General features: G+C 39.5%; 1 protein-coding gene across 5 annotated transcripts; it reads left to right on the top strand.

Annotated features, from left to right (window-relative positions):
- LOC18433085 (arogenate dehydratase 2) lies at positions 1 to 25,999 on the top strand. 5 transcript variants are annotated; one of them, XM_088874649.1, is made up of 13 exons: positions 130 to 471; positions 727 to 794; positions 896 to 988; positions 5,181 to 5,481; positions 21,031 to 21,078; positions 23,289 to 23,489; positions 23,582 to 23,662; positions 24,412 to 24,507; positions 24,636 to 24,713; positions 24,832 to 24,921; positions 25,141 to 25,214; positions 25,418 to 25,499; positions 25,598 to 25,999. In XM_088874649.1, the coding sequence occupies exons 5-13, from the start codon at positions 21,061 to 21,063 to the stop codon at positions 25,655 to 25,657; spliced, it is 780 nt and encodes a 259-aa protein (XP_088730775.1). In that variant the 5' UTR covers positions 130 to 471; positions 727 to 794; positions 896 to 988; positions 5,181 to 5,481; positions 21,031 to 21,060; the 3' UTR covers positions 25,658 to 25,999. The 5 variants fall into 5 exon arrangements, 4 of the variants coding, with proteins under 4 accessions (XP_020522164.1, XP_088730777.1, XP_088730774.1 ...); XM_088874651.1 differs by lacking the exon at positions 5,181 to 5,481 and having other exon boundaries at positions 74 to 471; XM_088874648.1 differs by lacking the exon at positions 5,181 to 5,481 and having other exon boundaries at positions 77 to 610.
- Positions 26,000 to 27,534: the final 1,535 nt, after the last annotated feature.

Genomic DNA, 27,534 nt, shown 5'->3' with positions numbered 1-27,534 from the left:
GGCTTACGCATAGAAATCTCATCCTTTCATACATCGTACTCCCTATAAAAAGTACATGCGCTTAAAAAACGGATGTGATGCTTTGGGGAAGTACATATACTTATGCGTTCCCCGACGTATCAAACACTTGTAGAACGCGGGTTTCGATCCGTGCCCATGAACTCCTGTATCTTCTGCTAAATTATGCAATTCAACGCGCTAACCTCCTGCAGAAAACCTCTCCCTCTTCTCTGGCTTCTGCAAATCGAAAGCCTTCTCTCTCTTGCTTCCAGTCTCTCTCTTCTGTGGCTTCTTCTGGACTAAATCTCTTTTTCTGTTGCTTTCTCGAGGTACGATCCACGCTTTGCAATGGCGTCTTCATCCGTAACCCTCAGCCGATTTATACCTTGCGCTGATTCCAGCCCAAAGCTCTCAACTTTGAGCACCAGACCAGAAAACGCAATCAGTCTCCCTTCTCGTATCAGGCCCAAGGTGAGGAAAACCTCTGTAATGGTAATGACCTCCATTCATGGTGATAATCCTTTGGAAGACTCTTCCAAAACCAGAGCTCTAGACTTGCAGAGATTGTTCGCTGATGAACCTGCTCCAAAAGAATCTGTTTCGTTGCCGAGTAATTACATTCGATGCTATTTTACTTGACTTCAATGAATTCTAGGAAGGATTTCTTATATGATTGTTTCTTTTTCAATAAAAATGGTCCACCGTTCACTCTTTTTTGGGTTGTAGGGCCTCTTTCGGTGACTGATTTGTCAGGGTCAGTCAATCGAGGGTCTCGACTACGAGTAGCTTACCAGGTTGGGATTGTGAATTTGGTTTCTTTGTTGCGTGTTCTATGTTTTGAGGGTATGTGTTTTAAGCATTTGATTAGTTATGGCTATGTTTGTGTGAATTTTAGGGTGTTCCTGGTGCCTACAGCGAAGCTGCGGCTGCAAAAGCCTACCCCAATTGTGAAGCCGTTCCTTGTGAACAGTTTGAAACTGCTTTTGGTGTGAGTATTTTTTGTTAATTTCATATATCTGTGGTGGTTCCTTTATAATTTTTTATTAGCATTTGGATTTATTTGTAAAACTATACAAAACCCATATTTCTCTAAGTTGTTACAATTCAAACTCTCCAACTTTTGAAGGCATGGTAAAGGTAGATGCTTGGTCTTAAAATCCTGAATTTTGAAACCAACATTTGTAGCATCATAGTGAAGAATGTGCTCCCAAAATCTCTAGTTGATCCTTTTTCCACCTATGTTGAAACCTAAACTTTCAGCACGTAATAGATATTCTGTGAATATTTAAATGTGTATTTCATGGATTTGTAAATGTTTCTTATTGATATTTTGAAATTGAGTGCTATGAAGAAATTCTAGAGGCCCTACCAACATGTCATGCAAACTCAGGTAATAATCACAAAATTTAGTTGTTTAGAAATTGACCTGCCATTATGGCATTACCAGAAACCACATCAATCTTTGTCTCTATCTCTCTCTCTCTTACACACACAAATGCACGCATGCACACACACTCATACACACATGGACGCACTCCCACACACGCAGCTTGCTGCAATGGTCTTGTTGAGCAACTTGACTCTTGGACCCTTCTTCTGGGAGGTATGGTTGCACCTAGTCCTCTACAATCACTAGCTATGGTGCTAGATACTGATAGGCGGTTGCTTTAGTGATTATCTTCCTTACTTTGTATGCTTTGTGATTGATATTATAAGCTTTTTGTTCATGATTGGTGGTGCTGTAGTCTAGAGTATTTGAAGCTTTGGATGGTCCATGGTAAAATCTGAATCGGTATAAAGTGAAATGATGGAGGGTAGTCATGAGAGTCATCAATGATTGTTTACAAGATTGTTTCCAAAATAAGGATGCAGGGGTGGTGGGGGTTGGGGGAGGGCATAATAATGATGAGACTTGAGGGGTTTAGAGGAAAAGTTTTCCTTCTTTTTTCTTATTCTTGGAAACAGGTGATAAAGGATTGTCTTAGGTTGAGAAGGAAATTGTTTAGTTGATGGTCATAGGCAGTGGAGCATATGGTTTCGATTGGTGTTGGCAAAGTCTTTCTGGTGGAGAACTGTTATTGGGATAGAGAATGCTCAGTCTAGTGATAGGTTAAGAGGAAACAAATGGACATTTAAGACATTACGTAGGGCAAGTGACAGGGTTAAATGCGTATGGCCAACAGTATGAAACAGGATGTTTGGGCCAATGGTTGAGGAAATCTCCTGAGGTTTGGAAAGTTGGAAAGATATGTGGAAAGATATGGGTTTTAGTGTTCTACCTATCATGGGCAAGGAGAGAAAAGGCAATGTTTGGGTGTGCCGAGAAGATGGAGGAGGATTTCTGATTCCAGCTATATAAGAGGTCTGATATGCTGAGAAGAGCTGTCCAATAGGGTATATTGGGTGGTAATAACGAATGTTGTAAATAATGTTCTGCAACTTGGGCAAGTAATTCGGGCTCTGCAGGTTATCCTTGTTCAGGTGCCTCCCAAACACGTGGATAGGTAATCAATATAAATTTTATACAAATGTAACGAGATTTAATTTATAATTGATTTGATCTTTGATTAATCAATTATAAATGAGTTATATTTAGTTTTCTGTATACTATTTAAGGTTTTATATTTTTCAAAGTTTTTTCTTATTTTCTATATATTTCTCATTTTTCTGACAAAATGATGTTGAATTCTTTTTTTTTTTTTTATATTTCTACTTTTTGAAAATTTTCTCATGTTGTATACACGTTTTCTATTGTTCATCATTTTTTTTCTTCTTATTTTATCATTTTTTAAAGGGTTTTTCCTCTTTTTTTTTTTTTTAACTGGTTTGGCCATTTGCCATTTTTGAGCTCAGCATCGATTTGGGGCAGTCGACTTGCCGAAGTAACACAGCCAAGGCGGTTGCCGAATTCCATGGCCAAGCTGAGTAAAAACCATTGGTTGTAAAGACTGGACCAGATCGACTAGTTCAATCATGATCTAGGCCTGAAACTAGTCCAGTTTGACATTGATCTGGAAAACCTATTAGAACTGGTCGAACTTGTTGATCCGGCCAGTCGAACCTATCATCCATAACCAACTGGACCAGGTTATTTGTATGGTAGTATGTCTGTATCCATGTATGTATGTAGACCCATTCATCCAGTAAGCTGGCTATTGGTTTTGACCAAACGAGCGTCCTTACCAGTTCATTAACCGGTACTGCCTTGATAACGTTGGTAAGAACTCTTAATGGTGGTTGGAACTTCTGGTGGTATTGCTAGTGTCCCATGTAGATTCTGACACTTATCTTTTATGTGTCCTAGATGATCGCAATGAGAAAATTTTTTCCATTTACACTAGAATCAAGCACGACGATGGCCAGGGTTTTCTCTCAACGTCCATGTCCAATGTTGTGTTCATAATTCTGGAACTATGCCCTTCGTGGACAAGTATCTGATTGTAGACTATCTGATATCATTTTCCAGCCTTCAGCTAGAAAGTTAAATATGTGATGCTTAGAGGCCTCATTTCCAACTCCTACAAGATATCATTTATGTTGCAATTTGCGGTGCATGGTTCCACTGTGTGGTTGGTCCTCTTACATTTGGTGACATATCTATGCTTAGGATGATAGGCTCTGACCACGTTTTCTTTATAGTAAACTTGTACTGAACTGCTTCCCAAATTTCTTCAGCTGTGGTGAATAAATTACAGAGCATATTGGATTTGTTACTCCAATTTATTGCAAAGCCAACCCATTTTAATGAAATTTTGCTAATGTGATCAAAAAATGTAGATCAACTAGATGAGTCTGCTGAATTTTATCAGTATCAGTTTGACATAACTTATCTTGTTTCTTCCCTTGATGAAAGCTATGACAAAATGGAAAAACTTGAGGTAACAACTCCAATTTGCTTTAAGTAAAGTAATTTTAAGACTTGGTTCTCAAGATAGTTTAATATTATTAACTAGTTGGGATTCCCACTAGCAAAAGTTGACTGAGAGACTTTTCCATGGTAAAGTAAAAAAAGATGAGTAAGAGACGAAGACCAATTTTCATGATGGAGTAGAGGAGAGGGTTAAGAAATATATTAAATATAGCTAAAATACTTGGACTAAGGGTCTTCCAAGGAAAGAAAACTTTGTTTCTAACTAAGAAAAGAGGTAAGTTTTGTTTCATTTAAGGAGAGAAGGGGGAGGGCAAATTGTTGGAGGTACCAGTGGAGATGCTTCATGGAGTGAACTGACTTGTGAATGGTCTTGAGTGGGGAAGCATGGGGAACAGTCTTAAGTGCAGCTGATAGTGAAAGTGGCCAATCTTCCAATCTGTAAAAAGGTGCCTTTATACTTTGGAGCCTGTGGGTCTAGGCGGAGGGGCTGATGTGTGTTTTCTAATGTGTAAGGATATTTGCATGTGCCACCCATAAATCTCGAAAAAGGTGATCCTGCCCTTTGATGTTATGGCGCTGTTGATACCCTTGATGAGTAGAAGCATGATGTGATACTTTTTTTTTTCTCAATGACATGAGAAGATGGATCAGCCAATCAATCAATCAAGCATGTTGTAACCTTTGTTAAGTGAAATGGAAGAAACAAAGCTTCATAAACTGAGAACATGTCTAATTAGGTTCCACATATTGCATAAGATCAAATTAACTTCTTGCCATATGTAAAATTACGTAAAGTCCTAAGAGTACAAATGATCCAATGAACAAATTGAAAGAAGACCCAAAAGGTCCTTAGTTCCTTATACACCATCCTATGTATGCACAAGAATATATGTTCAATTGTATCATTACTACTCCAGGACTTTTTTGTGATTGTATATATGTCCAAGGTTAGTTTGGACTTTTGTACAATTATATTATGTAATGAGAGGTTTGCCGAACCATAGATCCTCTTCCCATCTTTTCAAGGCTTATTCATTTTCCTGTGCACATGTTTAATTGCAATAAAGTATTAGAACATGTTTTGCCAATTTATTGATCTTCCTGGGTACACTGCCTCATGGTTTTAATTACCAGTGATATCATTGATCTTCCTGTGTACACTGCCTGCCTCATGGTTTTAATTGCCAGTGATATCATCATTTTGCTATGTTATGGCTTATCCATTGAATGAAGGCTCTTATCATGATTTTTCTTGAACTTTTTGGTTTGCTCGTGTCATTCTCTCTAAATGTACGAGACACTCAAGCAGCATGTTCACCCAAGGCAGTGGTCAGCCTCAAATTACCATTTCATTCATGTCTTTCTCTGGACGACATTAATGAAGGACATGAATAAAATTGATGTTTGGAGAAAAAGAGGAAGCAAGTCATGTATCAAGAACTTTGGGTTTGTGACACCCAGTGATATCATAGGCAACAGGAACACATATTGATGTGTGCATGGTCGTTTTTATGATGGCCTTCATTGAGACAGATCTATGAGGACTAAGTGTTGGGTGTTGCATGTGGGAGCAACAAATTCTAGGCTAAGGATGGTCATCAAATATAGAAGTAAATCTCCTCTCATCTGCAAACCTGAATATTTTATGTAGTACTATATCAAAGGCTAATTATGACTCCTTGCTTCAGATTGATGTCAAAACAACTTTTTTAAAATTTTAATTTGAAAGCAGAGATTTGTATGTGTATTTGACAACCTAAATAATGCATGTCTACGATGTAAAAGTACACCTAATCATCAAGAAACTTTGAGCTAATGCAAATATCAAGATTATGGATAGTTAATTCCATCTTCCCGCCCCCCAATTGTTAGACTTCCTAGTGCTGAATAGAACCTTTTTTTGAATGTGTTAACTTTTCTATTGAGTAAGGAGTGAAGTACAAATTTGCAAAATATAGGCTTCCCACAGACGGGAAGCTCTATAAAAAAATAAGGTTACCTATAATTGGGAGCTCTATTCAAAAACTACCTCCCATAGGTAGCCCTATACAAAAATCACTGAGAAGATGAGTAGAAGAAAAAGGAGAGGGGGTCAAAAAAAAGTAATCCTTCCCTCCAAAATACATTAGGATCCATGAAGATTTTTCTAGACAACCACAAGAAGATAGGGAAGGGGGGCCTCAAGGCTCATGCTGTGGGGTTGTTGAGTGCTCCTTCTTTAGCTAGGATGTCGACCTCTGCCAATTACACTTCCATGAGACAACCATAGGCCTGCAAATGTGAGCATCTCATAAAAAATGTGAGCAAGAGTCCAGGGGCAGGGAGAAGAGCCTGATGCCCAGCGAATGACATTCTTGGTATCTCCCTCGATGATTAGAATTGGGTTCCACTGGGGGTTCAAAGGTTTGAGGCCCTCAAGGAGGCCCAAAGCCTCAGCTGATTGCGAGTCCGAGTGACTGATGTGCTTGCAGAAGGAAGCTAAAATCTGGCCCTCATGATTGCTGATTAGACTTCCGATGCCAGTAGGACCAGGGTTGCCAAGGGAGCAGCCATCGAAATTCAGCTTCATCTGGCCTAATTCAGGAGGCCTCCATAGAGAAGCCCGAGGGATGGGCAGCTGTCTTGAAAAAAGCAAAGCTTGCCAATTTTGAGTAAATGCAGAGCACTTATCTCACTTGAAGTATTTGTGGTTGGTCGCCTAAAAAATGACCAAGGATTTAATTTTGTCAAGCATGGTTCTTTCACCTTGGAAGATTCGACTATTTCTTTCGGTCCAAATGATCCAAAGAGTTGTTGCCACCGATGCCCTCCAAAAGTATACCAGCTTTGGGCCAGGGGAAGGGTTGGAGGAACTCAAAAATAAGGACTTGGGAGTTATCCATTGCCAACCAAAAAGTTGGAGGATAGCAGCCCATGGCTCCATAGCTGGAGGGCAGTGAATGAAGAGATGAGAGTTGCATTCCTCATTGGCTGTGCACATGATGTGTTGGGAATGGTCTTTTGGACCTGGTTCACCGTAAGGGCTCTTTCGAACAAGGCAATCTAGTTAAAGACTTGGATTTTAGGGGGTGCAATGGATGACCAGGACTGAGCAACAATGGAAGTGGGGGATAATGGGAAGGTGGGTGGTAGTAGGAGCCTTTGGTAAAAAGAAGGGATTGAAAAGACTCTTAAAGTGAGGGACACCAGATAACAAGTTCTGGACCCTGAGGGGCAAGGAAGTAGTTGTGGAGAAGAGAGGAAAGATGAGTAAATTCCACAAACTCTAGGTTAGTTAAGGGTATCTGAAAAGTGGGGTTCCAAACACGGGATGATGCTGAAATGACAATTGTATACGAGCAGAAAGGCGGAAGGGCAAACGTCTTTAAGGGTGTGCGGCCAACCAAAGGTCCGACCAGAACTTGATTTCGACTACCCTCCCTAGGGTGGAAATTAATCAAATTCTTAAGGAGGCTTAGTGAGGAGAGTGTGGATCTCCAGGCCCCCAAGGATTTGCTATTGGCCCTACAATCAAGAATCCACTTGGAGGGATCGAGGCGGCATTTCTACCGAAGGACCTACATCCATAGTTGGTTGGATTGAGTGGCCAAACGCCACCACCATTTGCCAAGGGCTGAGTTGTGCTTTCTCAAATTGCAGATCCCAAGGGCTCTGCAACATCTGGGTTGACTCACCTTGTTCGATGAAACGAGATGGATCTGTGTGCTATTAGCCTCTCATGACCAAAGGAAGTCTCGCATCAATTGCCCAAGGCAGTGGAAATCTGCTGTGGGCATGTGGAAGAGGGACATATGGTTAACAAGGATGTTAGAGAGGGTAGCTTTGATGAGTATAACACTACCAGCCGACGAGAGAAAGCGTTTCTTCTAGTGTGCTAATTTGTGGTCAACCTTGTTTATGACATGAGCCCAGTGTCTTTTCTTTGGCTTGCCAATACAGAGAGACAGTCCTAGGTAGGTTGTTTGCAATGCTTCAGCCTGACAGCCTTAGGTTGTGGCAAAGTGTTGTGTAGATTGGAGATCGAAGGCCACCCCTATCATCTTAGATTTGGCAACATTGACCTTGAACTTAGTTGCAAACTCAAAGCATTTAAGGAATATCAAAAGATAATTAACTCTTGATGAGATGCTCTGCATAAGATAAGGGTGTCGTCCGCGTGCTATAGGTGAGTGACAACTGGGCCCTTGGGCCCACTCTTAAAGCCATTCAAAAGCCCGGCATTGATCGTGCAGGTGATGGATTGGCTAAACACTTCTGCAACAATGGCGAACATGAAAGCGGATAGGGGATCCCCTTGCCCGAGGCCATCGAGAAGAGGAAGAAGTCTTTAGGGGATCCATTGTTTAGAAGGAAGAAGCATGGACTGGATATGCAACCTCTCACCCAGGTATGCCATTACTCTTCAAACCCCTTCTCCAAAGGGTCCCGTCCAAGACTGACCAGTCGCATGGTCGTATGCTTTCTCCCAATCGAGTTTGACGTTGACCCCAGGTAATTTTGAGAGGTGCCTGGAGTGTATGCATTCGTGGGCTATAAAAGTGCACCATTGAGTATCTGTCTATCTTTGACAAAAGCCCTTGGGAAGGGGAGATGACCTAAGAGAGGACCTCCCTAAGGCAAGTAGCCAGGACCTTGGATAGGATCTTGTAGGAAGTGTTGATGATTCTAAGGTGGAAGTCCTTCAGCTCTTCTGCTTCCTCAAGTTTAGGGATGAGGGCAAATAAGGTAGCATTCATTGCTCTATGGACGATGCCCCTGGGGAAGAATTCCTTAATGAGGAAAGAATATTGTCTTTGAAGGAGTCCTAGAAAATTTTGAACGGGCTACCGGGAATCCATTAGGACCCAGAACAGTCTTGACCTAGGTATTTAACAGCTGTGAGGATTTCTTCTTCAAAGAAGGGGGGCGCTCTAGTCAAGAGGATTGGTCAGGGAAGAGGGGGAGGAAAGAAAGGTCTACCATTCTCGGTTTCGGACTAGGAGGGGTAGAAAAAAGTTGATTGAAGAAATCAATGATGGCACCTTCTACTTGAGCGGGTTTGTGGATCAGATATTCAGTTGGGCCCTTTGGATTCACTTGGGAGGTCTAAGAGGTCTATCTTCCTCAATGAGGTTGAGGCCCTGGATAGACTGAAGCAGAGTGGCTCTCTGGGTGCAAAAATTCCTGGAAGGTGACTGCTCCATTACTTAAGGAGAGTTTTAGCAGTTGGAGTTTCGGTTGAAGCCTGAATCCCACCCTACCATGGATGAAGGGGGAGGAGTTCCACCAGGTGGGAACAAGGGAGAGTAAGTGGGGTTCCTCTAACCACGCCATTTCAAACTGAAAAGGTTTGGGCCCTCTGGTTGTAGGTTGGGTATCCAGCAAAATAGGGCAGTGGTTGGTAGTGGATTTAGGGTGTGCAGAGCCATGGGAACCAGGGAAAGTAGCATCCCACTCGATGCTGAACAAAAAACAATCAAGTTTAGATAGAGAAGGGGTCAAAGAGTGGTTCGACCAGGTTTATTGAGCACATTGAAGAGGAACATCAAAGAGGTCATTTATGGATATAAAGTTTGAGAAATCAAGCATCCATTGGGTTATTCTTGAACTAGTCTTGCATTCGTAGGACCAATGAGTGACATTGAAGTCACCACTCAAGCACGAACTAGGATGGGGGAATGATGCTACTATGTCTAGTTCTTCCCATAATTGGCCTCTGACACTCTTCGAATTAGGGCCATGGACCCTGATGAACTTCCATGGGAGGCTATTAGAGGTCCTAATTAGGGCCACTGTCACAGAGAAGAGGGCTACATTAGAGGATTGTAGGGCGTGGATAGTTGGGTCCCAAATAACCCAAATCCCCCTTGAGGCCTCGGCCATAGCCATGGCTTCCCATTGGCAGGGTCTCTAACCCCACACTTGCTGAATGATGGGAAAAGAACGGAGGGGGAGTTTGGTTTGAGTAATAGCTAAGATAGAGGGAGAAAGTTTGCAGCTGAGGTCACGGATTGCATTGTGCTTCTTAGGGTGTCCTAGTCCCCTGATATTCCAGTAGAGGATCAACATGATTGGGGGTTGGGAGGGAGATGCCTCTAGGGGAGCGTCTCAGAAGGTGTCCTTCTAATAGGATAAGGGCAGAAGTGGAGCCAACTGAGGATGGCGAGGGATCAACCTGGTCGTAGTTGTCCCTGAATGGCAATTTTGAAAGCTCTCTTTTGCCTTTGTGGCTTACCGTGATTCTGGTTTGGGCCTTCGCCTTGTAGAAAGCATGGAAGGGTCCTTTAAGGTTATCATAGTGAAAGTCCATGATTTTGGGAACTTCGTGGATATTGCCTTGAGCTACATCCATGTCTTCCACAAATCTGGAGTCCATCGATTGTGTGTGTGTGTGTGTGGGGGAGGGGGGGGTTAAAAGGGCTAACTTCATAAGAGGCCCATGGGAGAGGTTACATTGATGGGTTGGCTTAAAGAGGGGGAGGGAAGACACTTTCAGAGGGAGGGGTTGTGGGCTTGGGGAGGCTAGGGCAAGTAGAGGATGGGGAAGGTCGAGGGGGCAGGGTGGAGGCATAGGAGATGCTCAGAGGTGAGAGGGTTGAGGTCAGGGGGTGAAGGGGAGGTAGAAGGATTGTAATGATCTGAGCGAGGTTTTGGTGGACGAGGTATTGCGGCTCGGGGTGCGGGGTTGTAGAAATTAGTGAAGGCCAAGGATAGGGGGTAGGTAGGGAAAGGGATAGGAGGTGGGGTGGGGAGGGGAGGATGCCGACAGGGAGGGGGCTAAGGAGAGAGTGGGGCCCCAAGTGAAGGGAGGCTCCAAATAGTGGGGGTAGGTAAAAGCCAGCCACTTGCAGGGTGAAAGGGATTGGGTTGAGAAGCTAAGGTAAGGGACCAAACAAAGAGGGCTGGAGAAGGTGGAATAAAGGTTGTGGAAGACCTGAAGATAGGGGGAATGAAGGGAGCAGAGGTTGAGGGGTTGAAGAAAGAGGGAGAGTGAAAGGGTTGAAGGTGTAATGGGGTGAGGGATGGGTGGAAGGTATGGAATGTTATGGGAAGTGGAGAAAGAAGGGGACGAGGAAGCAGGTGAAGGTGCAGGGATAAGTTGGGGAAAAACCTGGTAAGAAGCTGGGGAAAAAGGGAATGACGGGATTAGGTGAGGGTCGACCCCAGAAGGTGGGGGAAGAGGGGGTGGAGGATTGTTTGTCCCTTGGGGATCAAGGAGAAGTCCAGTTATGTCTTCGAATGGGGCCAGCAAGGAGGAGGGCAGTGGTGGTGCAGTCGTTGAAAGCTGATTCTAGAGAGGAAGGAATGAGATCCGAAGTGCGAACCATGGTGGCTGAGGAGAGGGGAGTTGTCACCTTCTGGGGTTCGCCTTCCATGAAAACAAAGTCTTCTGAGCTAGGGCTGGTGCTCCGGTGGGATGAAGATGGCTTCTAAGGCAGGATCTATGCGAGGGGGAGAGCTAACTCACCAGCAAGGAATGGGCTGCTAAAGGGGTGAGGAGAGACATCCTCAGATGGTTGAGAAGGGGAAGAAGAAAAAGGAGCGAAATCAAATGGGTAAAGGGAGGGAATAAAAAGAATAGGGGATGGGGAAAAAGGAAAGCCAGAGGAGGAAGTGAGGAAGAGAGAGGGCGGAGATGCTTAGGGTTAAGTGCCTCACGTTGGGGAGCTGAGGGTTGGACGATTGAGATTGGTGTAGCTGTCAAGAGGGAGGAGAGAGATCGGGAGGCAGCTTTGGGAGGTTCAACATGCAAGAGGGGTGAAGAGGGAACTGACATGGGGGAGAGCGGCAGTTCACCTAACAAGGAGGCTGCGTGTCGGCTGAGGGGGGTAGCTAGGGGTATGTGGCGACAATCGCCGGGGTGAGACACATGGGTTGGAGAGAGAGAGGATGAGAGAGAGAGTGGGGTGGACGGGAGATGGAGAGCGATGCCGGTATAACATGCAAGTGGATGTAGAGGAGGGAGAAAGGGAGAGGAGAGGGGAGGAAGCAGTGTCGGTATGGTAGATAGGGGATACGTGTTGGGTTCTTGAGTGGGGTGGGTTGGGCTGATGTTCTGGGGACCTGCGAAGGGATCACATCTGTATGGGGTTGAGGGAAATTTTGAGGCAAGGGATTAGCAGGACCGTGGGCCCTCTGATTTGACCTTTTATGCCTATGATCTGAGCAATTGTTGCGGCATCGCCCAACCGTAGTCCAGGGATAATGGTCCATCGTGGGGGTTGCACATGGCGGATGGAGGGCAGAGAGGCAACATCCTAGGGGTTGAGGATGCAGAAGAAGTGGCCCTTAATCTCAAGCCAAATTTTGGGTGGGATGATAGTGCCCATGGGAAGAAACTCGGAGGATTTCCAATGGACTGTGATGAATGAGCCGCAGACATTTTCTATAAGCCTAAAGGTGTCGGGATTCTAGGGGTGAAGAGGGATATGGGATGCATGAAGCCAAACCTTTTGCTTCTTGAAAGCACCTAGGTTCTGTGGCCAGTGTTGAAGAGAGAGTAGCTTTCCTAAACCGAGAGGGGGGTGGACACTGCAATGCCTGTAGGACACGACTTTTGGAGTTGAAGTAGAAAAGAATGGTCCCATCTGAGAGGTTAATGCAACCAAGTTCAGGTTCCTTCCAATCTCGTTAGGTCCATCTTTCAATACTTCTAGTATCATCCCGATAGGGATGGAAGACAGCAATGAGGGTCGAGAGTAGTTTACTTTTTTGGTTGGTGGTTCAATTGCGCTTAATAGAGATAAGGTTGAGACCCAGGGATGGTGGAGAGGGGAGGGCAGGGAAGGAGCTATAGGATGAGAATAAGGGATAGGGGGAACGGAGGTGGATGCGAGACTGCCTTATGTAAGGGTTGCTATACATCATGCTTGGCCAGAGCATTTGATGCTTACCTCGATGAAAAAATGAATATGATGTAAGTCGTATTCATCATGTTATGAATGATTGAATTCCGTGTTCGATATGAAGTACATCAGTGTTTGTACAGAAAAGTGCTTGGAGCAACATGCCTTGTGTGATGTTAAACCATTCTGCATACTCATTTGGAGTGTGTTTTGCATGCAATCTCAAGATATAAGCTCCCTTGGTGACAATTGTTAGAGCTTTATGGAAAATGTCTTGTGTGAGAACAATTGGAATCCTATTATAATGGTATACATGTACACGACCTTGATGTTGCTTAAGTTATGGATGTTAGCTCAACTAATCAGGAATTGGAGTTGGTATGCCATTTGAAGCTTAGGGTTGGGTTTGGATTCAGCCAGCCCTAGCCCGGGCCTGATTACTTAATTGGTTAGGCTTGACTTGCTTGTGGTCGAGCCAGACGCGACCCTAATAGCTTAATCGAGTTGGGTTGGCCCTGCTTGAGCCTCATATAATGTTTGATTTCTTTTGTTGCTTTTTTCCCCTTATTCCCTATGTTTGTTATTTGGGCTAGGGCCTGCTGGCACGAACCTGCTAAGTTGAGTATTATGCCTATTTTTATTTGCTCTTTTAGCTATTCCTATATTCCTAGAGAGAGTGCAAGTGGAAGAAAAAGAGATTGTGAATGTGTAGAGAAAGAAAGAAGGAAATTTATGATTTTAGAGACAAAAGGAAGGGGTCATCTTTATCTAGGCTCTAGAGTCTAGAGAGAGAGAGAGATCCTTGACTAAGCTCTTGAGAGAGAGTAAGGTAAATTGTTTTCAATAACCTAATAAACTGATGAAATGCCGGACACCATAGGCTTCTCCTTTGCTGGGTCCCCCTCTGGTATAGCGGATCAACTCCAGGCCATGGCCTGTAAGGTAAGTATCAGAGGTTTCCATGAACTCATTAACCTCCTCTTGGACCTCGTCTGAAAGCCACTCTCTTACGTTAGATGCCCAAAATCTACCCCCATACCTTTCCCTAACTAAGCACTCTCCTAAGCATCTGGCTTCTCTTTCTAATGTTTGCCAATGAAGTGCCTCACTTGGAAAATTAGGGGTCTTGGAGACCCTTGCAAAAAGTGGGCTATCCTCTCCTTTTCATGCTAGTTCTCCCTGGAGGTGCTGGCCATTCTTGAAACCAAATCCCCCTGCCATGATCTCCCCTTGTTCGTAGTGTTTGGGGTAGACGTCCTTGCCAATGGAAGCACTGGAAGTCCATGGTGCCTCCTGTGGTTTTTGGGCCATGTGGGACCTCTCCCTTCAGTCTCTTTCCCATGGCTCGATTGGTGCCTTCTTGGTCTCCCTCTTCCTCTCTCGGTCCTAGGATAGTTTTAAGTGGAAGTTTACTACAGTCTATGGTCCTAATGGAGCCTCTTGTAGGGGATTCTTTTGGAGCCAACTCACTAAGATTGTCCTGTCGCCCCCAGATCTCTTGGTGATAGCAGGAGAAATTCAACAAGAAACATCATGAAACCAACCAAAGCCCTAGGATTTTTCCCTCTATGATGGAATTCACAGATTTCACCACCCATAGTTGTTTGAGACGGGAGCGGTATCGGGAGTGGGATCGGTTCTGGAATCGCCAAACCGCCCTATTGCGGAAGTTCCTTGGGTTTGGGATATCCATACAATGAACAAGAGAGTGAACGAGATCCTTATGTTTATGGGAGTGAGATCCCATATCGATAGGTGCAAGGTTTTGACTTACAAGAAACTAAGCTCCACTGCATATTAACTGAGGTTGCCAAGTAATGCTAGTACGGGATCCCTTGGTTAAGGGATCGATGCTTCTGTTTGTCTTATAACAGGTTCCTCTTGTTCGAATATCGAGATTCTTCAAGGATAGGAATCATGGTCCTCAATTGATTGGCCCCAAGGTCTTCTATTGGGCACTTTTCTATATGGTCTATTGTCCACACTCCAAAGTCCAATATGTATGACATCCTCTAGTTAAATAAATCCATAGTACCCTATTTCTATACATCACATGCATACATGGTACTTGATAAATATTGAATACTTTTAGGCACTTTATATAGTCTGTGGTCCATAGGCCAAAATCTAATATGTATGACATCCTATGTTTAAATAAGATCATTGAATCATATTTTTACTAGTAGTTTGTAATCCACCCTCCAAAGTCCAATATATAGGCTATCCTCCAATTAAATAAATTTATAGTGCCCCATTTCTATACATCACATGCTTACATGCTACTTGATAAATGCTAAATACTACTGAACACTTTATTGTCTTTATATGTCTATGGTCCACGCTCCAAAATCCAATATGTACATATGAGTGTATGACAACCTCTAATTAAATAAATCCGTAGTGCCTTATTTCTAGGCATACATGCTACTTGATGCATACATGCCACTTGATGAAATATAGGAGGAAATTAGGAAATCTTAGATATTTGAAATCCAAGAAAATCTATGGATTTTCAATATCAAGGATTTTTGTCATGAATTCATCAAATCTCTTGTTTGGATAAACCATACAAAATTCATGGATTCCTTGCAATCACTTCCATGTCCATTGTTTGGTAACAATACTTGATACAATTTCTCTCTCTAAAATTTTCTCTCTAAAACTCAAAATTTGGGACAGTGTGTCTATAAAAATTTTGAGATAGTTTCTCTCTCTAAAATTTGATATAGTTTCTCTCTCTAAAATTTAACATACTTTTTATCCAAAATATAAAATTTGAAATTGTCAATCTAAAATTTTTGAGATAATTTCTCTCTCTAAAATTTTTAGGTGCTTTACTCTCTAAATATAGTTTCTTTTTAAAATTTTAAGATACTCTCTCTCTAAAACGTAAAACTTGAGATAGTTCCCTTCTTCAATAATTTTGAGATAGTTTCTCTCTCTAAACATTTTTAAGTAGTTTCACTCTCTAAAATCTAATATAGTTGTTCTCTCAAATTTTAAGATACTTTGTCTTTCTAAAAGCTAAAATTTGAGATAGCTTCTCTCTAAAATTTTTGCGATAGTTTACTTTTCAAAATTTTTTTATGTACTTTCTCTCTCTAAAATTTGATATAGTTACTCTCTTAAATTGTAAGATGCTTTCTCTCTCTAAAACTTCAAGTTTGAGATAGTTTCTTTCTCTAAAATTTGATATACTTTCTCTCTATTGAGATACTTTCTCTCTCTAAAACATAAAATTTGAGATAGTTTTTTTCTAAAACTTTTTGAGATTGTTTCTCTCTCTAAAAATTTCATGTATTTTCTCTATCTAAAATTTGATATTGTTTCTCTTCAAAATTTTAAGATACTTTCTCTCTCTAAAATATAAATTTTGTGATAGTTTCTCTCTCTAAAATATAAATTTTGTGATAGTTTCTCTCTCCAATAATTTTGAGATAGTTTCTATCTCTAAAATTTTTAAGCAGTTTCTCTCTCTAAAATTTGATATAATTTTTATATTTACAATTTTAATATATTTTCTCTCTCTAAAATTCCAAATTCAAGATAGTTTATCTTTAAAGCTCAAAATTTGAGATAGTTTCTCTCTTATCTCTCTAAATTTTTTTTTGGTAGTTTCTCTTTCTAGAATTTATAATAATTTCTCTCTAAAAGTTTAAGAATACTTTCTCTCTACATTTTAAAGAATACTTTCTCTCTCTACATTTTTAAGAATACTTTCTCTCTCTAAAACTTAAGATTTGATATAGCTTCTCTCTCTAAAAATTTGCATGTACTTTCTCTCTCTAAAATATGATAGTTTCTCTCTAAAACTTAAATTTGAGATAGTTTCTCTCTAAATTTTTTTGATGCTCTCTCTCTCTAAAAGTTAAAATTTGAGATAGTTTCTCTAACATTTTGAGATAGTTCATCTCTCTAAAAGTTTGTACTTTCTCTCTCTAAAATTTTAACATATTTTATCTCTCTAAAAATTATAATTTGAGATAGTTTCTCTCTCTAAAATTTTGAAAAAGTTCATCTCTCTACAAAATTTGGTACTTTCTCTCTCTAAAATTTTAACATACTCTGTCTCTAAAATTTTAACATACTTTCTCTCTCTAAAAGTTAAAATTTGAGATAACTTTTATCTCTAAAATTTTTAGATAGTTCATCTCTTTAAAAAAATTGATACTTTCTTTCTCTAAAATTTTAACTTACTTTCTCTCTCTAAAATTTTAATATACTTTCACTCTCTAAAAGTTAAAATTTGAGATAGTTACTCTCTTTAAAAAATTTAGGTACTTTCTCTCTCTAAAATGTTTATACCTACCAAATGCTCCCTATGTTTCGGGTCGAGGGAGCTAATGAGTGAAATCCATGGGCCTTGGAAATGCAAAATTTTTATCGGTTTTGGTGTGAAAATGAAATCATGGAAAAGTAGGTCTTATTTCCATGATTTTGATTTTTCTGATTTTAAGAATCCTAGTCATTAAGCAATCCAAACGGTGGTTTTGGCAAAATCCAAAATATTAGGAATCCATGCCTTAAAATCCATGTACCCAAACAGGCCCATAGGAACTTTATCATATAGTCTGTGGTCCATAGTCCAAAATGTAATAACTATGACATCCTATGTTTAAATAAGTGCATCGATCTATATTTTTATGCAACACATGCCTCTATACTTGATAAATCTAAAGAGTATGCATTATTTTTCTACTCAGTCTATGGTCCTTAGTCCAAAATCTAATGTGTATGATATACTCTATTAAATTAAAGGGAAAATATCTTCATATCCCCTATTTTTAGGTTTCATTTATTCATAAACCCAAAGTTTCAAAAGATATCTTCTAACCCCTTAACCACTTTAAACCTATTTTTAACCTAAACAAATGTGAGAAAGACATGCTCTTTCTAAACTCAATCATTTCTCTCTTTTCACTTATATATCCCAAACTTTTCTCTCTCTCTTGCTGTGTCTCTCACTCTTTGTCTCCTCCCATGTTTCTCCAAACACTTCTCTATCCCTCCTCCTGATAACCTCTCACCTCCATGAAGCCCTTCTCTCTCTCTAGAAGTTTCTAAGGATGGCTTTTAAAGAAGGCACGTCTTTTTAGATTTATTTGGCCTAAAAAAACAGGTTTAAATTAGTTCAGGGGGTTAGAAGAAATAAAATCTACAATTTTTATGCCCTAAGATATCTTTTAAAACCTTGGGTCTATTGTGAAAGGAAACTTAAAAATTGGGGGTATGGAGATATTATCCCCAAATTAAATGTATATTACTAGAATTTGATACATCAGGTGCCTATATACTACTTGATAAATGCTAAAAGTATAAATCACTCTATTAGATAGTCCATAGTATACTTATGTATTGCATTCTTCTTATATATACTCCAAACCCCATTAGAGGTATAACTTTAATATCATAGTCCCTCGGACAACCAAGATATTCCTTAAATATAAATCCAAAAAATAATCTACAAGTACACAAATTGGATGTTTTTCTTTTATTTTAATCAACTACATACTTAGATCGCCAACGTACCCCGCCCCCCGTCCTGCCACCTTCCCTCTTCCCCGCTCAATTCCCCCTCCCTCTATATTAACCCTTGGACCCAAAACCAGAATCTGGTCGCTCCTCCCAACTCTCCCACGCTACAAACTTCACTCTCCCATGCTACAGGTATGTGTGCTTGTGTTCTTTCGTATTTATGTGACTCTTGTGTGTGCATAAGAGATAGAGAGTTGAGTGTGCATGTGTGCAGTAGAGAGAGAGAGAGTTGAATGTGCGCTTGGTGCTCTTTCCCTACGTATTTATGTCTCTTGTGTGTGCATAAGAGAGAGAGTTGAGTGTGCGCTTGTGCTCTTTCCTTGTGTATTTATGTGACTCTTGTGTGTGCATAAGCAGAGAGAGAGTTGTGTGCGTGTGCATAAGAGAGAGTTGAGTGTGCGCTTGTGCTCTTTCCCCATGTATTTATGTGACTCTTGTGTGTGCATGAGAGACAGAGAGTCGAGTGTGTGTGTGCATAAGCGAGAGAGAGAGAGTTGAGTGTGCGCTTGTGCTCTTTCCTTGTGTATTTCTGTGACTCTTGTGTGTGCATAATAGAGAGAGAGTTGAGTGTGCGCTTGTGCTCTTTCCTTGTGTATTTCTGTGACTCTTGTGTGTGCATAAGAGAGAGAGTTGAGTGTGTGTATGTGCAATAGAGAGAGAGAGGTGTGTGTATGTGCGTAGTAGAGAGAGAGAGAGAGAGAGAGAGAGAGAGAGAGCCACAAACTTGGAACCCAAGATTTTAATGTACCAAAACTTTGGACTATGGTTTATGGGAGCGGGGATCTATTTTCAAATGGAAATGGATTCATCTGTTTTTTAAAGTAAATCTCACATATATGAAACCCAAAATTATAATATACCAAAACCTTGAACCATGGTTGATAGGAGCAGGGATCAATTTCGAAATAGTACTGGAATCCACTAATGGTTGGAACGTGATCCCCTTTATTTGGGAGTGAGATCCCAAAAATGAAAAACCAGAGTCCTTACGAGATCCTTAGGAGGAATCGTGGGATCGAGGTTTCGGAGCGAGAATGCCACTCTACCCCCACGGTTCTCTTAACTATGCCACAACCTCATGGAAATCCTGCACTCGGCTCTTATTTCACATGATCTAACTCATAGTTGTTTGAGGCGGGAGCAGGATCGGTTTGGGGAATGTTGAACTGCCATAGGCTGGAAGCTCCTTGGGTTTAGGATCGATGTCTGTACATTCAACAAGTTAGTGAGCTATATATCTTAGGATACTTGGGAGCGAGATCCCATGTCACTTGGATCAAGGTTTTGACTTGGGGGGATCTAAGCTTCATTATACATAAAATGAGATCAATTAATAATGCATGATAAAATTAGGATCGAGTCAATTCCTGTTCATTCCATTATCATACATCATAGCTTATTACCAATGCCGTAGTTATAGTACTCTATTTACTACAATAATACGGTTTAATAATACCATAAATTGGCTTGCTATGATATCAAACAATAGATTTTTAATACCATAATTCTAGTTTACCACGACGCAATATGCACCACAGTTTAACACATTCCAAAGAAACAAGTCTATAATACCAAGGAGAGGACCAATAGTTTAATTAATAGTATAGCTTCTCTCCGTGGAAAGATCCTACAGGAATGTACACCGAAATCCCCTTTATGGGAGTGAGATTCCTATTTCTCTAAATTTAGCTCCTTCAAAGATCTCATAGAGGAATCGTGGGATCATGTTCCTAGGTGGGACTGTGGCCTTACCCCCAAGGTTCCCTCGACTATGGTCCAACCACTCTGTTGACCCAACTCTAACTAAATCTTGATCTCTTTCCAAGCCAACCTTTGACCATAAACCCATCCTTCTTGATGTCAACCCATCCCACCTCTGGCCCTAGGCCATTCAGGTTTAAGTTGGCTTGGCTTGAAGAACCGGATTTTGACTCAAAGACTGGTGGAATTCCTTCTCAATGTTTGGTTGGTCTGGTTTTTACTTACAGTGCTTCAACTTCTTAAACAATCCATCAAATCTTGGAGCTCAAATCTTACTTCCAACTTCTCTTTGGCCAAGAACTTTCTTCTGGCAGAAATCCAGAACTTCTAGAATCCAGACCATTTGATGTGACAGCCTTCACCCTTAGGGCTGAGGCTCTCTCCTCCTTAGAAACTCTTCTTAGGAAAGGGGAAATCAACTGGTTCTAGCGCGCGTGCTTTAGATGATTCAAATCTGGGGTAGGGATACTCCCTTCTTCCATAGGGTGGCAAATTCTAGACAGCATGGAAATCTCATCCATAATGTTTCCATGGACCAATTGTTTGGGGTTCATGAAATTGCTTTAGCCTTCTCCTCTTATTTCCAGTTGTTATTTTTGTCCCAGTCGGGGGTAATTGCTTTAGCCTTCTCCTCTTATTTCGAGTAGTTATTTTTGGCCCAGTCGAGGGTCCCACCTTTTCTTTCTTTCTCTTTACCAAACTGAAGAGGATAATCTCAAGTTCCCCTTCACTCCAGAAGAAATCCATGAGGACGCGTGATAGGACCCTGCGACCTGATGGGTTTCGTGTAGTCATCTTCTCTAGGTTCTAGGATGCTGTTTCTCTCGATGTTCTACTACTGTGCCTCCATCAACAGACGCACGAATTCCCCCTTTGTGACTGAATAAGCAACAAATGAGTTTGAATGGTTTTCTTTGTGACTGAACAAAACAGTTCAAGTTGTTTGTATGAATTCTTGTTGCAAAAATTCCATATGAACTCTATTAGTTTTGGATTATGGTTGTTTTAATAGCTTTACTTGTGCTACTTTTTTGTCAGGAGGATGCATCATGCTAAAGCTAGTGACACATGCTTGTTTCATCGATTGTAAGAGGATTTTGGATGTTATGCTAGTACTTGTTCTCTTACGCCTTTTTTTTGGTATTGATTGATGTGTTTGATATGTTCTCAAAATGTGTGTGAGAGATTGAGAGAGAGATTGTGATGGAAGGAAAATCTAGTAGAGAACATAGAAGGAGAGAAATATGTGGTGATTAGTGACAACTAAGCTATATGGAATCAATACTGACCTTACAAACATCAATTTATCACTTACTAGGTTATCCATTTGAAATTTACCTTCTCTTGCTCAAGAACTCTCAAAAGCTCAGGTAAAAATCCTTCCCTCTCTCTCCCTCTCCTTCTCTAGACTTAGAGCTTAGATAAATAGGACCCCTTCTTTCTCTCTCTACAATTATAAGGTTCCTTCTTACTTTCTCTCTCTGATCTCTTTGTTCTCTCTTTAACATTCTCTCTACTAATATAGGGGACAGGTAAAAGAACAAACTAAAAGTAAACATGTTACTCAGGTTTGGGCTTAGTCACGCTGGCTCTTGATGAAGGGAAAAGAGAAAAGCAAACTGAGCAGGGCTTGGGCTGGGCAAGCCTGGCCCGATTAAGCAATTTGGATGGGGCAGGGCTGGGCCAGGCCAGGGCCGACCCCTACCAGTTGCCCTGGGTTCCGGCATGGCCAATTGGGCCAACCCCTACCAGTTGCTCTGGGTTCCGGCATGGCATTAATTGGCCTAGGCCTGATTCATTGGGCACATCGGGCCTGGGCTGGGGCATCCTGGCACTAGCTCAATACTACTCATGGTTCCATCTTCTATTTTTTCAACGATATCCAATAGTCTTTATTTCTGTATTTTAATGCTACTGTTTTCGATTTTGCTTTCAGAATGAAGATGGCCTGTTGTCTTTCCATCATTGAAATTTTTAAGGAAAAGTATAGAATGAGACCATTTACCTTTGGTACAATATGGTCACATTAGCATAGACCATTGGATGTGAAATTGGGTGGCTGCAATTATTCCATTGACATAGCTCAAACTTTAAAAGAAATTTTCTTGAACTTTGTGACACATCCAAGCTATCAATTTCACATGGGATGGTTGTAAGTAATTGTGACCACCTTGTATCAAAGCTAAATGGTCTCATTGTATACAATCCCAATTTTTAAACCTTCTCTTCTATTGTATGCTTTATAATATGTCCAGCTTGAATGTTTGGATGTCCAGGTCTTTCCATATCAACATTCATTCAGCAATGATGTCTTTTGATTATCATTTGTGTTTTGAATCTTTGGAGGGTATATTCATCTTTTGGCCTCTTAGTTGTTATGATCTTTTAGTGAAACCACGAGGAACATGCTTTTTAAAATCATTTGTCCTAGTTTCCTCTTAGATGGAACAGTTCAAAGAAGTTGGCTGTTTTATTGCTTTCTTTATTTCAGAGATGTAAAGGCATGTTGTTAAAATCCTTGTGGTAATGATCAGGTACTTTTATGCCCATGAACACTAATTCCAGAATCACTCTGCCTTCTTTTTCTGGTGGTATTCTATAACGCATAGATACAGCAATGGGCATAACTATAGATCAGTTTCTTAAGATTTTACACAGTTTTTGAAGTACTTGTGGATACGGCATGCATTTAGAAGTATCCATGCATCATAGGTTGTCTTCCTTAAATTATATTAATATGGAATAAATGTCCTGAATAATTTGAGGCCAGAGTCATTTATGCAGTTCACTGTGTTAAGAGAACTGATCAAACATTAGTAGGTTCTAGCAGAAAGACACTATACTTGGGAGTCTTTGGTTTAATCTCTATCTACCACTTGGCCAGGTTGTGCTCCTTTTTGAAGCCAATCATAACTTTCGTACTCCAAAAAGCACAAGATTTACAGTGTAAAGTACCATTTCTTACAAATAAAAAACATTACATGTTGTGGATTCAATTCCAGCTTATCTCCCAATAAAAAAACTCAATTGTTTGACTTGTTTCTGAGCATGCAAGAGATTGTTTATCCTCCGAGTTCTCATTTCAATGAGGAACAACATGGCCCTTTTGAGTTTTTTAAAATGTTATTCGTGTATCTATATATGTTTATTAACTGTTTGGCTTAGATAAAATTTTTTGTGCACAACAGACACAGAACTGTGGTTCCAGAAAATACTCAATTCATATTGTTTCTGTAAAAGAGATACATGAGCTTCCTAATATTGTATCTATGCTTCTTCTTGTCATCCTTCACCAGGCTGTTGAACGATGGCTTGTTGACAGAGCAGTTTTACCAATTGAGAACTCGCTAGGAGGCAGCATTCACCGCAATTATGACCTTTTGCTTCGCCATAGACTGCACATTGTTGGGGAAGTACAATTTGCAGTTCGACACTGCTTACTGGCTGTCCCAGGTGTAAAAATTGAGAATCTTAAAAGAGTTCTTAGCCATCCTCAAGTGAGCTTTGCACTTCTTTTCTTTTTAAGATTGTAGAATTTTATTATGCTTTATATTGGATGGATTTTTGAAAGTTTTCAACTACATTTCAGGCTCTTTCACAGTGTGAGAATAAGCTAACGAAGTTGGGAGTTGTGAGGGAAGCTGTAGATGACACTGCAGGTGCTGCACATGTGAGTTTATGATGGGCTTTTACATTGTGATCTACCCTTTGCTTTGCTGGTCTAGCTGAGTAACACTCACTAGCAATAAATACTTATAAAAGCAGATCTGTATATTCACCAAACAAATGAAGATTTAATGAGTAAAACTGCAAAGTTGTGACACCATTTATTAAGCTGACTAATTCATCATCATTCGAGCTTTATATCACATAAGACTCTAGAGCACATCTTCACGTCCTCCACCCAACTCTAATTTTATAAGCAACATCTTCCTCTATCTCTTTTCTTATAGATTATCAACCCAAGATATCAAAAATAATATTTTTTAGCTATTTCTTGGTCATCAATCTTACTAATTCCTCATTTATGTTCCTATCATTGCTAAGATTGCATTCCATATATTCTGTTTTAGTCCAGCTGATTTTAAAACGTTCAGATTCTAAGCATTCCTCCAAAATTCTAACACTGTTTACACCATCTCTAGAATCATCAATCAAAACCATGTCATGTAGAGTATTTTTATGGTTATTATTATTACTATTCATCATCATGTAGAGTATTTTTATCTTTTCAGTTTTCATTAGTATTCATCATCATTGCCTGCACTGAGATTTGGATTAGATATGTAATTGCACCTGGGCAAGGTTGAATTTACACAGTTACTACTTTGGATTCCACTGACGTTCTCGCGGCTTATTAATCTGGGTGTTTGTTTATCTTTGTGAATATCATTGTTAAAACTATGTTGATCTTTATAGTTAGTTGCCACCCATGAACTCCAAGATGCCGGTGCTGTTGCTAGTGCTCGAGCTGCAGAAATTTATGGGTTGGACATTCTTGCACAAGACATCCAGGTCACTTTTCTATGATTCTTGTTACCACTAATATATGGGTAGTGACCATCAAAAATGAGATTTTTGAGTAACTAGTCTTGAATGACACCCTCAAACACATTTTACATGAATTTTATCTTCAAAAACAGGATGACTCTGACAATGTCACTCGATTCCTGATGCTTGCAAGAGAACCTATAATACCAGGTGTGGACAGGCCATTCAAGGTAAAGACATAATGATATAGGCATTTTTTGCCTTCATGTTGTATTTTATTCCATATAGTCTACTCATAAGCATGATCCGAGACTGTTGGCGGATAATGTTTCATCTCAAAATTATCAGACGAGCATAGTTTTTTCCCTGGAGGAAGGATCCGGGGTACTTTTCAAGGCACTCGCCGTCTTTGCTATGAGGCAGATTAACCTTACAAAGGTATTATGTTGATTTACCTTTTCTGTCCATTTCTTTTAGATGATTATTGCTCTCACTGTAGAGAGACACCATAGGCAGATTGAGTTCAACAGTATGTTGGATGGACGGATCAGATCAAACGAACACAATAGAATATTCATACAAGCATTGAATCCATTATCCATTTTTAAAAATTGTGTATGGTGTAGCCTCCTTTTGACATCCAGTGTATCTTTCCAGATTGAAAGCCGACCGCGAAGAAAACACTCACTGCACATTCCCATTCCTGAAGAATGCAGTAATGGATCTCCAAAGTGATTTTCTGACTCCTCTATTTTCAAGATTGAACTATTACTTCTATACAACATCAACATTTATCCTTAATGAGGTTCTTAAGTGATCTGTCTGAAACCATAACCTGATGATGAATATAACTCGTCAGGTTATGACCCAGTGTTGAGTTTTGCAGGAAACCAAATTAGTGATTTCATGTCTATTGTGTGGGATTTTTATTCAGGTACTTTGATTACCTCTTTTATGTCGATTTTGATGCTTCAATGGCTGACGAGAGGGCACAAAATGCGCTAAGGCATCTCAGGGTAAGTAGTTCCTATAGGCCATATTCCCTTTTACTAGTATGAAAATTGGTTATACCATTCACTTATTCAACTTTCTTAAGAGCACTATTTCTTTGCAGGAGTTTGCGACATTCCTTAGAGTTCTTGGAAGCTACCCCAAGGATATAAGTCAGGTGTAGCTGCTCAAACTCGGACAATACGCGAGGTGGATTATAGTGTCAATCAAATCAGCCACTTGAAGATGCATATGGAGAGAGAGAGAGAGAGAGAGAGAGAGAGAGAGAGAGAGAGAGAGAGCTCATCTTGACTATTTTCATTTTTCTAAGTTAATTATAAGGTTGCAAAAATAACACCCACACGAGAACCGGCATTTTAGAAGAGGGGTAGAGGCTTTTGCTACCTGTCCTCCATGGCATTATTACGCTAAGTCAATTTTGACAATTCATTTATTTTTTCTTTTTTTGTGAAACTTTCTACTTTTGTTTTAAGTTATAATCTATACTACACATCTTTACATGGTATGTGGTCGGGGTGTATAAAAATTCCTCCAAAATATCGGAATGTATTTAATGCCAATAGCCGAAATTGTTTTGGCGACCCTTGCTAGATGTGATTAAGATGCAAGGCACTTTTTCACTTTCCTACACCAGTGAATGATGTTCAACGAGTGCCCATAACCTTAAATTTTATTAATTCTTTTCAAATAATGTTATGGCTTCATATATATATATATATATATATATATATATATATATATATATATGGAAAAGTTTATATAGAGCTTAGGCTATAAACAATCAAATTAGAACTCTAAAATTTCACTAGAAGAGGTCATCAAATTGATCATCTCGGCATAAGATGCATGAACATAAGAAAAAAATGGATTTCAAGTTTTGAAATTGTGCATCTTGTAATGTTTTTTATTGTCAATTTCACGATTTTTAAGCTTTTATAGACTTGTTTGATTTATACTATTTTTGAAGTTCTAATTTTTATAATTAAAGATAAAAATATATTTGAAACCATATTTCTCAACATTATTTGAAGGTGCGTTTTACTTTGATTGTTTAAAGCTTCGACTCTATACAAACTGTAACTTTATATATATATATATATATATATAGAGCAATGATCCTATGCAACGGTTGTATCATTGTATAATGTAACGACACTTCTAGAAAACTATGTTTGTGGTATTTATATGATCCAAAATTTTGCACACACACTTTCTTCATCTCAATAATCAATCCTCCCAAAAAACAAAGTTCAATTTGGACTTTAGATATTGTCAAAATGAATCCCCTCCGAAAACAAATCTAAAGAATTCATTTTGTGAATTTCAAGATCTTAGCCTTTATAAACTCAAAATCATTTATTTTATGTTTTTTTAACATTGTACGTTTAATGATAATAAAAGCATCCTAAAAAAATTTGTAATGAAAAAATTCTTCGAAGGTTTAGATTTTAGCATCTCACCAAAATGAATGGCCTATGTTAATTGGGTTAAAAAAATATTTTTTAGGTTGTTTTTAGTTTTTTTTTTTTTTTGTGATTATTCATTAGAATGAAAAGTGTGTATATTTCAAAATTTGGATCAAACAAATGGCTATAAGATGGTTTTTAAGGTTGTTGCATCATATTACTATACAACGGTTGCATGAAATCATTGCTTATATATATATATACATATATATATATATATATATATATATATATATATATATATATATATATATATATATATATATATATATATATATGAGCATTCAAATCTTTTTGACTTTTTGATACCATTTATTTATAATACAAAATTTTTCAAGCAAAAGTATTTTAGTCATTAAGAGAGGTAAAATTGATATTTCTATAAGAAACTAGTAATATTCTATTGGTGGTTAAACAACAATTACTGTTTCATATAGGTAATATTACACATCATGTGATGTTATTGTCCACTATAAGTAATAAATACTTTTGTTTATATTAAGAATTTATATTTTATTCTTGACTATTTATTTAAAATACTCTAAACAAAAAGTTACTACATTATAGGATAAGG

Source organism: Amborella trichopoda, chromosome 8 (assembly GCF_054954075.1).
Source record: "Amborella trichopoda isolate Santa Cruz 75 chromosome 8, AtrichopodaSantaCruz75HAP2 v2.0, whole genome shotgun sequence".
Classification (NCBI taxonomy): domain Eukaryota; kingdom Viridiplantae; phylum Streptophyta; class Magnoliopsida; order Amborellales; family Amborellaceae; genus Amborella; species Amborella trichopoda.
Note: the sequence above shows the minus strand (reverse complement) of the source record. Positions and strands in the feature narration are given on the sequence as shown.

What these genes read in the sequence shown, in the direction of transcription:
- LOC18433085 (XM_020666505.2), top strand. Translation starts at nt 349, where the DNA reads ATGGCGTCTTCATCCGTAACCCTCAGCCGATTTATACCTTGCGCTGAT. An exon ending in AGAATCTGTTTCGTTGCCGA is followed by an intron (nt 611 to 726) that starts GTAATTACATTC and finishes TTTGGGTTGTAG; the next exon opens with GGCCTCTTTCGGTGACTGAT. An exon ending in AGTTTGAAACTGCTTTTGGT is followed by an intron (nt 989 to 23,288) that starts GTGAGTATTTTT and finishes ATCCTTCACCAG; the next exon opens with GCTGTTGAACGATGGCTTGT.